A 15070-nucleotide genomic window follows, 5' to 3' on the forward strand; every position below is an offset into this window, starting at 1 on the left:
TGCGAGTTTTGGATCACATTTCTTTCTACGAGTGGAGTTTCTGAGCTGGGTTTTCATATTAGCTATGACCTCTTTGACAAAGTGTTGTGACCGGGTTATCTGGTGCGTGTTTATTTTGTGTCTGGGAAGGTGCATTTCGTGATATGCCCAATATAATTGTAAATTAGTCCGGTGTATTTTTTCTTTCAGTATTTTGGGATGGACGGGTTTTACAGTTTGTTGTACGACAGAGATTCCCAAAGTGGGTTCGCGAAAACAGAGTCATGAAAAGATCTATCGGTTTATATATGAGCTGTACTATCAATTTAAAGCAAAAACTGCTGAACATGACCGTTAAGAGTTATTTAAACAGCCAATGTTTTGGAAAAAATTGGAAAACACTGGTGTGCGCCATTGATATAATGGGTTAAGACTAAAATTATTTAAAATATTTCTTGAAAGCCCAATGTGTTTATGACTAAAATTATTGTTTTAAGGTAACAACATCGGTACTATGAAAAAATTTGGTGAAATTTTGGACATTCAAACCGTATGGGTGTCGTCTATAGATTTGTCGCAAACACCATCCACAAGAAAATAACTGACTTACCAAATTCTACTGGTCAGTTTGCTTTATACCCTCGAAGTAAGTTGTCGCCCACGTGTATGTTGACACAAATCCCAAAGCTGTTTACACGGAAATCGCCAGAAGCCTTTCTAACTTGCAGTCAATCTATTTAAAGCCGCGAGCATTTAAAAACTCCTGCTTCGTTCATATTCTACTGAAACAATTATTGCCTTTGTCAGGTCAGATAATGTTTTTTTCTTTCGTAAGACTTGTACAAAGTGTTTTTGTACAGGAAAAAACAGAAATTTTATGATAAATGAACTGTAGCGTTTGTAGCAACAAGGCTTGGTAATATTTGTGATTGCATATTTATTACATGTGCAACAAGGTCGGGTGTTGGAGATTTATTTGCTGGGAAAATAAATGAAAGAGGTTATTAAATATATTAAAGGCTTGAATTTTTGTTTTTAAATGTGATAATCTTTTGTGGTGTCAAGCAACTGTTTGCAAGCAGCAACATCTGTGGTAATTTTAGCACCCCGATTGGTTTTTATTTGCGGACACGCGCGAACGATTTGAGAAGGGCTTGCGAGTGACGTGACAAACTGCCTGCGCCATTCCATCAGAAACCGAGGAAACGAACGAAGGCGGCCAAAAAGATCTGATAAAATCCTCGAAACAGCGTCATGTCGGAGTCGAACAACCAGCCCGACCAAACCACTGACATTCAGCCAATTAAAGCTGAGAAGAAAGTGCTCGGTAAGTTTGCAAATATCGTTGTGTAATGCGAAATGTGTCCTTGAACTTTTGGATCCGGTTTTCCGTTCGCCGTATCCGGGTTTTAAAATGTCCGATTGTTAAATAACGTGGTGGGCTGATGAGGTTTTTGTTTTCAGTGATAATTAAAATAAAAACAATTCTTTTTTTCAAATGTAGTCCTGTTTTTTAAATTGAAATGCTCATTTGATTGTGCAAAATTACATGAATTTGTTTATAACTTTAGATATGATATTAACCTGTATTTTTATGTTTTTCTAGCAATGCACTGCACTGGTGTGGTAAAGTGGTTTAACGTTCGCAATGGTTATGGCTTTGTAAATCGAGACGACAACAAAGAGGATGTTTTCATTCACCAGACAGCAATTATTAAAAACAACCCCAAGAAGTATTTGCGAAGTGTTGGGGACGGCGAAGTTGTTGAGTTTGATGTGGTTGAAGGTGAAAAGGTCAGTAATCTGTCTTTTTAGTTGATAACTATAATTTAGAGTTAAAGTTAACTAATTGTCTGTGCTCCATAGTAGCATACACACTCCAGACAAAAGTGAGGAATTTATTTTTAAAATTGTTTTTTGTTGTGTGGTTATTTTCCACAATTTTTGTAGTTTGAACTGCATATTATAGATACCAGATTGAAAAGTTAGAAATTTGCACGAAGAATTTTTTGATTGCAGAAACAGACCAACATTTTTGAAATAATTTTGCATTGCATTAGTTTTTCTGTGAAGTGCTGATAAAACCCTAGCATTCTTTCCATTTTGATATGCATTTACACTTAACTGTTATTGCATGTATTTGTAATTGCAGGGACTTCCTGAAGCTGCGAACGTGACAGGACCTGGTGGGGAACCTGTTAAAGGTAGCAAATATGCGGCCGACCGTCGACGTTACAAGAGGTGGCAACCTCGGGCAAGAAAGCCAGTAAGCGATATTCCTGTAAAATAATTATATGCCAGTCACTTGAATGTACAAGTCATGGGTTTACAGTTGGTGGATTGAAATGCATGTATGGCATCCTTAGCTAAATTGCATGTTTGTAAGGCTCCTGTTAGGGATTCAAAGGCTTTAGGATTGTTTACGAAAATGTGTTTGGGGATATTAAATATTAAGTTGCAACTTGTCAGTATTTGACTATTGCCCTGCCAATGCCCAACTTTTAATGGTATATATATATATCCGAACATTATTGTATATTGATCCAGAAGTGTAGTAAATGTCTGTAACGTAGATGTAGCCATAATCAACATGTAATCCTAGACTTATCTTTTAAAGTCATACATGCTAGTCAGTATGATTATTTTTCCCATTGTAGCCGGCATTACTAATATAGTTGTCAAGTATATACACGTACTGGGTATACGGGCAACACTAACTGAATGTGCTATGTGCTGTTGTGTTGGTGGCACAGCGTAGTAGAGAGGTGGAGAGTGGAGATGGTGAAGGTCAAGAAGAACCAGGACATAATGAAGAGGGCCAACCACCGCGCCAAAACCAAAGACCCCGGCGATATTATTATAGGCGTCCACCACCACCGTGGTTCCGTCGTGGACCTCGCCGTCAGGTAGAACAAACCTGTAAATTCAAATGCTTTTGCTCTATTGGCCTGGATTAAAACCTTTGTAAAACATGTAGTAAAATTGGCCAGTTTTTGAAACAATCAGTTATGAACATAATTGCTGCCTAATCAAAAACGGAGAATTGCACATTCCACAAAATAAACATGCTATTTTACTAGGTTTTAATTAACTATAGCATGTTGGTCCGTACACCTCACTCAGTTTTTGGAAAAAGAAACCTCCCTTGTATGTAATGAAGTAATTATCACCAAAATTTATAACTCAAATGAACATCACAAATACAACAAGTGTTGTATTTATACGTAGAATGGATATTCATTTTTAGCAGTAGCATGCTAGCTAAAAACAAAATTTGTTTTAAACTGGTTACTTTAGTGCCGTTAACTAACTCTTAAAAAGTTGGTGTAGGTGTTATATAGACTGAAGTATGTGGTTGCAAGTTGCAATGCATGCAGGTTGTAAAGAGTTTGCATGTTTTTCCCAACTTACAGTATCTGACAGCCATGCATTGCATAATATGTTTAAATTGATTATTTAAAGCCTCCGATGCAAGGTCTCTCACTTGACTCATAAATACTGCATGGTGTGTCGTTATTAAATATTGATGCGGCTGGCACTTAGTGTGTGCATTTCACTTTCCCCTACGTAGAAGCAGTCGGAGGGAGAAGAGCACGAAGGCGGAGAAGAAAGACCTCGTGACGGAGAGGAGGGTGAAAATAAACCCAAACAAAAGCGACGCCCGAGACCACCAAGAAACCAACAGGTGCTACTTCTAAGTACTGTGTAACCTCTCATGGGCATTACACCCACTTTTTATTAATGGGTCTCTTGAGATATTAAAAGTGACAAAGTTTACCTAATTTATTTACAATCTAGTATTAATATTTGTCCCCTTAGAGAAACACAACCAGATAGTGACTATCCAACCCAGTTGGGCCATTATCACTGTAGATAATAGGCTGTATTGGCAGGGATGTTTTGGTGCTATATGATCAAATACAATGAAACTATTACAATTACTATCACTTAAAAAACCTATGTTGTCAATAGTTTTTGCAAACTCAGTTTTATTTATTTAGCCACGCGAAAATGGAGAAGTCGTTGAAAATGGGGTTGATCAGGGCGAAGGTGAAAAACGTCCACCAAGACCACGACGCAGATTCCCAAGACGCAAGGGGTGAATATGAGTTTATTGTTGCACATGTTAGCAGAATTGTAGCAGTTCATAGCTCTGCCCGCTTGTGGGCCCCTCTGGTGCAATCATTTGATAAAGCACTGATTATGAACACATTTGTGTTTAAAATGTATGCTTATTTATTATAGCAAGCATCTTACCTATGGTTTTCTTATTGAAGTAGTAAGCTCCTAAGTTTGGCAAACTACACATCAAACACCATTTGCATAAACTTTTTACACAATTGATTTTTGTTTTTGAGTAAGTTTAAAGTAACTGTCAAAAATTGGGTGACTTTGTGTCAACATGAACTAATGGAATAAATTCAGATTGATTTTATGAGTATGTAATTAATGTTGTTTGACTTCTGACTAACATACTCTATTTAATCTGAAGCCCTGCACGTCAAAATGACCAACCAGTTGAGAATGGTGAGGCTGCCCCGCCCCAAGAGGAGAATGGTGGTGATGGTGAAGCGAAACAGCAACGCCGCAGAAACCCAAGATATCGCGGTCCAAAAAAGCCTAAACCAACTGGTGAAAAAAAACCAATTGAAGGAGAGGTACGGTCATTTCTGAATAAAAAAAATTTTTGTTTTGTGTTTCTATGTAAGTCCGAGACAGTAAACATGCAGACACCTCAGTTGATATTCAGAAAAATAAAACATTAACTGAGCTGTCTACATGACTGTTGCCTTGAACTTGCACATAGAAATTGGAATTGTGATACAGTGCGCGATCGACAGGCTGCCATGATTAGTTTACTATTTTGCATTACATTTTTATCTTATGAATGGTAAGAAGTTGTTAGCCAAACATTCTTAGATCTTGGCCATGTTACTGGCTTTTAGTTATTATGAAGGTTTTTCAACGTTTCGGCCTGTAGCCTGTAATATTGCGTAGCTAAGGTTGTGGAATACTCTGAAACCATAGAGTAGCATATATGCTGGGCTGTTGCAGTATTATTTTTTTGATAATGAAAGGTGAAGAAACAAGCTGTTGTGCAATTTGATCCTAAAACCTGTCCAGTAAAGGATTGGACCATCCTCAAAATACACTTGTTGCAAAGTGATCTATATTTTTTTAGAGTAACCCTCCAGTCTCCGAGGGTGCTGCTCCCCCTAGTGGCGAACAAAACTAGATGACATCATTTGATTGGGTGGAGGGTTAGACTCGGTGTGTTCTCACCACTGGTAGTTCTTTCACCCACACCCCCATGATCTACCCCTCATACATAATTGTTGTGCTTGCTTTATGTTCAATCTATTCTAGCTGCACGTAGTTTTGAGAACAAAAACACTCTTTGTAGGTGGTGTTTATTGATTTTTTGTTGGCTTTTTCCTTTGGTTGGTTGTTCATGCCTCGTGTTAATTCAAGCCAAGACCCCCTTTTTTGACACTGCACCTTAGTACCTATGGTAATTTTTTGGCCACTGTACCTAGGTCGTGTGGTTGCCGCACAAATATCCTCGGTTACCCAAAAGCTGCTTTTCATTGTTAAGATCTTGAATTTTGATTTGCTGCTGCATGGTTAACATCTATATTTTCAACAAGTAAATCGATTCATACGCAGCATGCGTTGAACAGATATTTCAATTTCGTCGGTGAGTAGCAAAATACTGAAATAAAAGCTTCCTATTTATTGAGACTGTAAACCAACTTTGTATTATGATGATTACTAAACGTTCAGATGTCTCTTTGAAAACCAGCCCAGCACCTTAATGTAACCAAACAAACCCGCTAAATGTTTCCGGAATTAAGTAAAACCACAACAGACTTGTTGGAATTTCTTGTTTCGTTCCAGTTCACTGTAATATTGTTGTTGGCTTTGGTTTTCTCTGGCTTCCTCCTAAATAAAATAAAAAATCATCGTCACCGTTTGTGTGGAAGTAGTGAAAATAACAGAAGGCCGTTCCGCTGGATTAGCCCGACCACCCTTGCGTGGTTTTAAATCCTGTTCTTCCATGCGTTGATGAGTAGATCGCGTGGCGATGGTAGGTTAGTATGCTATACTTATGTTATTGGATACAATCCGCGTAAATTTCTTTCTTTAATAAAAGAAACTGGATTGGGTTCAGTGGCCAATTTACACCATGGCAGAATTAAAACTTAGTTAGGTGTTCAACAATCCAGCTTAAATACCCGATTTGGTAGCAGTTACACAAACTTTCGTGACTTATGAAAATTATGACCTTGTTAACGGCTACGGTTTCAATACACATAAATGTGCTAAAACGGTTGCCACGGGATGGATATTGCAGCTTTGACATTTAACAACAAATGTAAAAAAATTGCACATATTTCTGTTGATTTTGGTCATGGTTGTAATTGGGTGGGGTTTAAATGTAAGTTGTCCAGTCTCAAATTTCCTTTTTGTCGCAACTGACGTATTATATCAGCTTTAATGACAGTAAATATTATTATGTAACACCTATGCGTATATCCATATGGGAATTGGAACATTGGAGAGAAGGGGACAAATTCTACAACTCATAGTTTGAGATTGTAACCCGTCCAACCCTTGTGGAGTTGGGAAATTACGCCGGCTACAGCGCTCTGAGAATTGCCAGACAGCTGTCAGAAAATGCCAAGCTGTACACATTGCAAATGGATGCGGCCAATGCAAAAGCAGCTACCTGCGTAATACGTCACACTGGAATGCACGGGAGGGTCGTAATCATTGAAGAACGAAGGGAAAATGTTCTGCCGAAAATTGCAACTCTAACCGGAGTGAGGCACTTCGAATTCGTATCTTGGAAGGTTATTTATACAAACCTGACTTGTGTCTCATGGAAAATCTTGGTTTATTGCGCAGTGGAAGCGTGGTGGTAGCCGATAATATTATATTTCGTGGGTGTCCAGATAATATGAAATATGTCAGCAACAAACCCAAATTTGCGTGTACGTTAAGGTACCTAATTAAGAAGACAAATTCAAAACGTCATTGTATCTGGGATAGACGTCGATGTGTTTTGTATGTTGTACTCTTGTATTTAATGCAAACGTTGTGTAATTTAGATTAGATTACAAACAGTTGTTGTAAAATGGTTGCTCACACAAAAATGTTACTTGAAAAAGGTGCTTTCCCCAATTAAGAACTCATGCAGCTGATCGATTCGATTTCGCAGAATGTTGTTGTGTTGCATTGCGCTCGGGACTAATAAAATAACGTGTACATTTTTAGAGTCTACCGCAATAAATGTCGTTTGGTTTCCACTGTAGAGTCAATTGTTTAATGTTCTTTTAAGCATGTAGCACAGCGATGGACAACTTGCCGTATTTGCATGAAGATATTCCCGTATTGTGTGGCAACATCAAAGTTAACCCAGTGGACTTTAAAGTTTGGGAGTTGGATACGAATGGAAAATCCTGTGTGGAGAAAACCAATGCAGAACATAATAAACAGGTCCATTGCATACCAAGCCGTGAGAATGCAAAATGTCCAAATATTGCAAAAATGAAGGAGAAAATAATATCCCCTGACGTACAAGAAGTTTTTATGAATGAACTGGGTTGGTGTAAAAGAAAACTTTCTGACTTCTTGCTGATTTCAAGCAAATTCACACACCTTGAAAACTATGCACATAGGGTGCTTAATGAAGATTGTGACGACCAAACTCTCGAGTTGGGAGAATTTAGCTGCAAGGCAGACAGAACATTGTTGCACAAATGTGTCAAATTTCTTTATCCTCATTTGCAAACTGAAACTTTGGACAAGAGTAGCGTTATTGTGAAACCTTGCAAGGTTTTTCCTGCTTTTAACTCCTTGCTTGGGGCTGAGGAAACCGCAGCTTTACTCCGATATGTATTTGTAACCAGCAGGGAAACCGGTAGTGCGAAAGAATACAGTATCACTGGTAATTTTAAAGGATTTGAGCTACATTATACATAAAATATGATAACTTTGTAATCCATATTATGACCTTCTATTTGGAAATTCACATTACTTCGAACATCTAGTTTTGTTTATTATATCCACTGCTTACCAAGGCACAGATTTAATTCTGTTTTGGAAAATTTTATTAACATGGTACAAGTTAAAATTTTCCTGGTTTGTTTGTCCCATAATTCTTATGATAGTTTAATTGGATTTATAAATCCATATGTCTTAGGAAATTATGACAAATCCAAGAGAAGATTAATTCATCACGCCATTGATCAACACTTTGGAAGGTTTTTGGCTGCCAAGACTAAACCAGGAGTGAATTCGGAAACCAGAATAGAACTCCGACTCCGGTCAAATAACAAATCAGAGAAACACAAAAGAACTGAAAACTACTGCAGTAATCTACTTTTTTATAGATTTTGTTAAAAATTACCACCCTTCAAATGTTAAATTCTTGTTTAAAATTCATAAAATTTGTTTATTACCAGAAACTGGTCCTAATTAAAGGTACCTTAATGTTAGGATTTTGTTCGAATGAATTTCAATTCCTTCCAGGATTTGTGCTCTATAAGGAAAACTGTGAAACAATGGAAGCCATTTTCCAACTAGCGAGATGCTTTAATTTAAGACAACATCAATTTTCCTATGCTGGAATCAAGGACAAAAAAGCCCAAACATGGCAAAATATTTCCGCCCAAGGAATCACTGCCGCCAAGTAAGTGCTTCTGTATCGCCACAAGCGGTTGTAAGAAAAATAGTAGTCACTCGCTAGGGGTCGGTGTCGAGTTGATAGTGGTTGGTGGCGATATGAGCAGTTGAAACTGGGCTTTTATTGTTTCATTTGTCGGTCATTGGGCGAATCTATTTAGAAATGCCTGTAAAAATTTAAGCCGTTTCGGACATGATGTCCAAATGCCTTTCGGCAGGGAAAAACAGTAGCGTAAAATGCTATTGTGCGTCGCGCCTTGTATTGCTTTGGACGTCTTTCACTTATCGATCCGGATTTGGACGGTTTGTTTTTGAGAAGTCGACGTCGACGTCGTTGTCGCAATTGTGGTATTTTAAATTCATTTACTTTCAATCTGGACCGATAAGTGCCAGCAATGACACAATAACTGCATTTACCCATGCCAATGTAAACAATGTACATGTTAAGACGAATTACTTTGGTTGTAAGCAAGCGTTTTAGATCAGTTATATCGAATAATATCCACAACATCCAACATTCTCGAAATTTCATTTTGAAGAATGGAAACTGTGTAAAATTGAAATTGGAGCGTTCGTTACATTGCCAGAGTATCTCGGTGAGGCAGAAAATAGTTTTCAATCTAACGTCCTGGACGATTCCGTCGCTTTGGCGCACTTTGAAAAATACAGAAATCATCTGTTATTGAATTGCTTCTGTACATCACCTTCAATAATTTACGAAATCTCGCGCGTTTTCTTCCTGAGAATATCACCCCCCACTTCTCACGCGATTATTTCCGTTTATGACGCAACAATCGCTCTGAGCTCGTGCGAGGAAAGTGACCGCTTTAGGAACCTTTCAAAAATTTCGAAGTCGGGTCAAAACTGTTCGTCGGTGTGGGAAATTTAATCTGGCCTTTAATGTGAAAGGTTATTCCCAAATATTTTTAATCGAATTTAAACTGAGCACGTACCGTAAACCCTTGCGAAAAACTAAAAACTTGATTTGTAAAAATATTACCTTTTTTTGCAGTTTGTAATTCTTTAAGTTAATTTGTTTTCTAAAAAACGGGTTTCCTGTTAATCCAGCACAAGCTAATTTTGCAATTTAGTTTATGTGGTCGTGACGTGTTGCACTAGCATGGGCTTTAATTCACAGATACAAATCAGTAATTGCAGTCACATGTTGCGTGTTACAACCAAACTCATTTAAAAACTGCTTGACGTTATTTGTCGAATAGTTCATCAGAGACCACCGGGTAGATTCAAACTGAGCGGCCGATTGCAAAAAAATCCGAAACCGTTCACCAGCCGTTTGTGTTTCGAATCGCGCCGTTAATCGTATAATCCGACCACCAACAACAATCCCCCTTTGTGACGTCACACTGGTGTTGACGCGCGAGTTTTTATCGGATCCGTTTCACCTGCGGGGTCACCGAAGCGTGTCGGGAACAAATTTAATTTCCTGCCACCTTTCCGTCTTCCGAGCCCTTCTACGTCATAGATGTCCCTCTTTGAATATGGGTGGGCCAACATCTCTTGAACGATTTGGTTTTAAATCTCGTGTTTTCTCTGTCCTCGCACGGTATTTAATGCCTCTGTCAATACCGGATTACCAGTGTCCGTCACGTGCGTCCGAGCAACTGTCCACTGCTGCTGCATGTTTTGTGGCCGTCCAACAATATGGAATTGCAGAATGATTCCCTTTTGTTCGTTGTGGTAGTTAGACATGGCATCACACTCTCATTCACTTGTAGCAAATTGAAAAGTGCTTTTCCTTGGTGTCCAAGATGCTTTTTTTAAAGAGGGTCGTTCACGTGTTTCAAGTCTAGTCGACATTAAAACAAAAAAAAGAAAAGTGAAGCGTTGGTTTGTTATTCTTGACATATTTGTGTTCCTTTTTTTTACACTTTCTAAGTCAGCTGGGATCGCCCAAGACCTTTTCATGTCGGTTTCAGCCTCCGCATTGTTCAGTAAGGTCATAATCACAACCAAGTTTACAAATGATCCGCGTCACCATACCATTTTTTTGCAATAAACGTTATTTTTGCTTTCCTAAACTTTTCTATCTTTGTTTTTTTTTACGAAGGCTGACGAAACTTTCAACGGAACTACCAGCTCAACTTCGTGTTTATGACGCAATCGATACGTCATCACCAATTAGGAGGGGGGAGTTGTCCGGAAATCGATTCGCAATAAAAATCAGAAACGTACGAAATATGTAAGTGTGTGTTTTTAACGTTTCACTGATTACAAGTGCAAGTTTGCATGTGGTTTGCTCCTGACGTCTTTTTAGGAAACGCAAATCTCTATGTTATGATATCAAGTGTATAAAACGATAGTTAGTCGGCTTTGTTGAGTTACCTCTGCATTTCGGAATGCAGACAGCCGTAAATAATGGAAATTTCTGATAAATTTCCTCCCTTTTCTTCTTCTTTCTGTTCAATTCGACCACACCCTACACGAGCCTAATGTCCCACAAATATTAAAACATTTCCCGCGAAATTGTCACCCCTAATACTTGTGCCTATGTTTAAATTACCCACCCCCCTCGACCCACCTTTGAAGTTCGCGGCGAACGTAAGTACTTGACCTTGTAGTGTCACGTCCACGTGCCTTTCAAGGTCACCCGAGCAGAACGTGGAGGTCGAAGCCGACGCCGAAAAGTCGCGAGGGGAAGATTCACGTGATTTGGAGCAAGTAATCCCGACATCGCTTACTTTGATTGAGGTGACTTCTCTATGACGTAACGTGGACATTTTCTTCGGTATCTTGCTCTACGCTATCGTTGGTAGATCCAAAATCATAACTCTGTCCCGCTTTTGGTGTGTTCAGTAACTTTGTACTTTGAGTCAAGGTGCGTGATCACTACGGTCCAGGTATGGAACCATGCGAATTGCAATAACTTCTATCCGACCTGTAACCCGTAATGTGAGATGATAAATTTAAACAACATAGCAGATATAACTTCACTGTCTCAACTATAATGCAATCGACATTATGGGAAAATTTGTTTTCTGGGTTCAAATCTATTGGCTTTCTTTTGAGACAAATAAATTTTGCTATAAATCCTCTTCAGTGTTTTATTCAAATACAACCAACTACACTTATAAAGTATAATGTAGTTGCTTATATTTGTAATTTTGACAAACCATATTTCTGCGCAGGAAAAGGGATTCATCAATTACTTCGGTCCCCAGAGGTTCGGTCGCCTACTGAACAAGTCACGTGATCATGTCAGCCAATGTGAAAGCGCCGAGTACGAAGCGTCGTCAGTTGGTCTGGCGATGTTGACGAGAAAGTTTGTGAGTTCAGATGCAACTGTTGCTTGTCGTTGTTTGCCATTCTTTGTGACTGTTACTGAAGTCGAGTACAACCTGTAAACGTGCATTCGCGCTTTTACAGTAAAACACCATTATTTATAAACGTTTGCAGCAAAACTAGTTGCAAATCCAAAACAATAACTTTCTTATGTCACCTTATGGGAAAAACTTTATTTCGCAGAAATATGCTGTTGAAATTCTTCTTTCCCCGAATCATTGCGATAAAACGTCAGAGAATATTTCAAACGTCGACAAAGCGAAGTTGTTTTACTCGCAGTCGGGGGATATTGAAGGTACCGCTTTATTCCAACGAACAATTGTTTGTGTCTAATCCATGGCCCAAGTATTTCTAGGACAGTTTCACGCGTTTAGATGTGAATCACGTATAAAAGAAAGTGTCCCATGCCTTATTGTTTTTCATTCAAGGAGCTCTTCGACTGATGCCGAAGCACAGGAGCCGCGAGGTGGGGATGCTGCGCGCTCTTAGGAGGTTCGGAAACAATGGTGACGTCATCAATGATGTAATTTTGTCACGTGACGACGATTCACCTCCAGCAAAACAAGCAAAAGTCGAACATTCCGATGCAAACGCTGTACCAGCCTTAACAAAATTAACAAACATTGAAGATAATGACGTAGTCAATGACGTAGTCAATGACGTAGTCAATGACGTCAGTCCATCGGTGAATGAGAGTGCTTACGTCAAAGCCCTGTTAAGTTTACCTCATTCGGCGTTGACCCTCTACGCGCATGCGTACTGCAGTCTTATTTGGAATCGAGTAGCGGCCGAAAGAATACGTCGTCATGGCTACCGGGTGGTTGAGGGTGATTTCGTCCAATCAGATTCGGAAGCCAACTCACGTGACCAAGTGAGCTTTGTTTTGTTTTGAAACAGTTTTAGGGATAATTATAATTAGACAAATTTCCACCGCTAAATTGTAACTCAACTTCAACTTCTGTTGTTCTATTGCGTTTCATACTAAACTATATTTGAAAGCAATTTTCTTGTTCTACTGATGTGTTTATTTAGGTACACGTCGTAACGCCACATGATGTCGCTGTCGGACTTTTCTCCCCACGTGATGTTGTGCTTCCGTTGCCAGGCAACAAGGTCGACTTCCCGCCGAACGTGGTCGACGTCTATGAGCGCATAATGTTAACAGACGGTATTGTTACATCACCGAAAGGCGATTCTTTCAACGTCAGTGAGTTGAAACTACGAGTTCCTGGAGCAATTCGGAAACTCTTCAGTTTTCCTGAAAATGTTTCATTGAGGTGAGATTTTCATGTGGTGTCTCCTGGAAAATATTTGCGAATTACTTTGGATGGGTTTGTGAAGTTTGCGGCTGATTTTGGGTTTAAAAACGGTATAAGTGTAACAGCGTAGTTGCCGATTGGCAACTTCGGTTATGGCGCTCGACTCGTATACGTGGCTAGGATATCATGGGTTCGAATCCAGGTGTCGCGGTACATAGACAAGGTGAATACGTTTTCATTCGCTTCGGACGTTTAAATTCTTTAAGTGATGAAATTCGGGGAACCCCAACTTGTACGCATCAAAAATTGCTGCTCCATCCAAAAACTTGTTTTCAGCATGGAAATGTCAGATGGTTGTGATGAAGATGAAGCCGCACCCGATCGAAGTCCAAGGGTCAGAGGTTCGAACCCCGGGTGCGGAAGACTCGATGCTGAAGTCAAGTTTGATCTTCCAGTATCTTCTTACGCAACTTCCCTGCTGCGGGAGTTTTCACATGGTGGCGTTGAATGAAGTGAAAACGTTCAAATGGTGGCGAGTTTATTGACGTCATGTTCGCGGCGAATGTGAAATGCATTCTGTCCGTCTTATGTTAATAATTTGAAACAAACGTTTCGTATAGAAATCAGCTGGTTTGATACAAATTATGGAAAAAACAACTCTTGCCTGCACATCATCAGTTTCTGCAAATACAAAATTGCTATTCTGGCAAAATTAAGGAACTAGTCCTCCCATGTGATTGTTTAAATTTAATCTAACATGAATATTTCATTTTTTGCTAACGCTAGACACACAATTCAGCGGGGCCTTGCAAATCCCAATGAACTCCTGATTTGCCAAACACTGTTATGAAGCAATAATAAATGCCAGCAGGATCCATTTTGCCGACGTTATGACTAACACCAGTTATGCTGTATGTGAAACAAAACTTATTTGTGAAACAACATTGACGTAGGCACAAAAGAACTTGAATGAGACAGTCGAACCTAACATGATGTTTGAAGACATATTAAGTTTGACGTTTTTAACGCAGCACAATTGTATCAAAAGATTTGCATGTTTAAAACTTTAAAAACGTTGACTGCGTTCGACGTTTGCTTGTAGAACAGCTGCTCAGTCGAGAGACCAACCAATCCCTGACGTTGTTGAAGCTTATCGGGTCCCACACTGAAATATGTGGATCACATCAAGATAATTAATGCATTAGTCAAGCAGGATTAAAGCTGTATTTTGATTGCGCGTATCAAAAAATCTTGAACGACTAAGAAGCGCGATCGAGCCGTCAATTAAAGCGCATGCATTGACCAACATTGTTTGTTATTACAAGGATCAGTTTAGTGTCGTTCGATTTTATGCAGATCGCATGTCTTTCTGCTGCTTGAGATTGCGAGAAAGTTTGTTTGCACAAAACCCTACACTCTGATCCACGACAACATTCCCTATGCCGGAAATTGGAGTTGAAACGAGGACGTTTTTAAACAAATAATCTTCTTTATTTTGGGATTTGTTTCATTATTTAAACATTGAAGAACGAACACCCGCAACCTTAAGGCAAATAAATGACCTTGAAATAATATAGAAACCGCGTTACCATCAGACAGCGACAGGGGTAATTTTGGTTCACTAAAAACTTTTGTTCTCCTTCGTGAGATTTGCACATCCAATGACGTCACACTGGCATTATGTAATGCGCAATTCGCACAAAACCAACATCGTGTTTCTCTTTTCGAAAGACAAGCAAATGTATTTATTGCTCTTCCGCCACCGCTTGTTTTCCCAACAAATGATGCAACTTTCACTGCTGTGTCGCCGCCATCGAAGTCGGCCGTCCTCTGCGCGACTTCCA

At 39.2% G+C, this 15070-nt stretch overlaps 3 protein-coding genes across 6 annotated transcripts; all 3 read left to right on the top strand.

The window, feature by feature from the left end:
• The first annotated feature begins 1151 nt into the window (after positions 1–1151).
• Positions 1152–5948, top strand: LOC145901621 (Y-box-binding protein 2-B-like). 4 transcript variants are annotated; one of them, XM_082989365.1, is made up of 8 exons: positions 1152–1306; positions 1586–1773; positions 2132–2245; positions 2724–2885; positions 3551–3664; positions 3981–4078; positions 4472–4637; positions 5162–5948. In XM_082989365.1, exons 1-8 carry the CDS (start codon positions 1234–1236, stop codon positions 5213–5215), a joined length of 969 nt encoding a protein of 322 aa, XP_082845491.1. In that variant the 5' UTR covers positions 1152–1233; the 3' UTR covers positions 5216–5948. The 4 variants fall into 4 exon arrangements, with proteins under 4 accessions (XP_082845491.1, XP_082845492.1, XP_082845493.1 ...); XM_082989366.1 differs by having other exon boundaries at positions 3554–3664; XM_082989367.1 differs by having other exon boundaries at positions 2733–2885.
• A 443-nt stretch (positions 5949–6391) lies between these two features.
• Positions 6392–7116, top strand: LOC145901774 (catechol O-methyltransferase-like). The gene is made up of 4 exons (XM_082989555.1): positions 6392–6418; positions 6570–6713; positions 6767–6984; positions 7092–7116. The coding sequence occupies exons 1-4, from the start codon at positions 6392–6394 to the stop codon at positions 7114–7116; spliced, it is 414 nt and encodes a 137-aa protein (XP_082845681.1).
• Positions 7117–7270: 154 nt separating this feature from the next.
• LOC145901610 (pseudouridylate synthase PUS7L-like) lies at positions 7271–14088 on the top strand. Its single transcript, XM_082989352.1, has 10 exons — positions 7271–7930; positions 8186–8356; positions 8515–8674; positions 10736–10867; positions 11271–11376; positions 11814–11951; positions 12151–12262; positions 12396–12838; positions 13000–13244; positions 13563–14088. Exons 1-10 carry the CDS (start codon positions 7336–7338, stop codon positions 13735–13737), a joined length of 2277 nt encoding a protein of 758 aa, XP_082845478.1. The 5' UTR covers positions 7271–7335; the 3' UTR covers positions 13738–14088.
• Positions 14089–15070: the final 982 nt, after the last annotated feature.

This window comes from Ascidia mentula, chromosome 5 (genome assembly GCF_947561715.1).
Source record: "Ascidia mentula chromosome 5, kaAscMent1.1, whole genome shotgun sequence".
Lineage (NCBI taxonomy): Eukaryota > Metazoa > Chordata > Ascidiacea > Phlebobranchia > Ascidiidae > Ascidia > Ascidia mentula.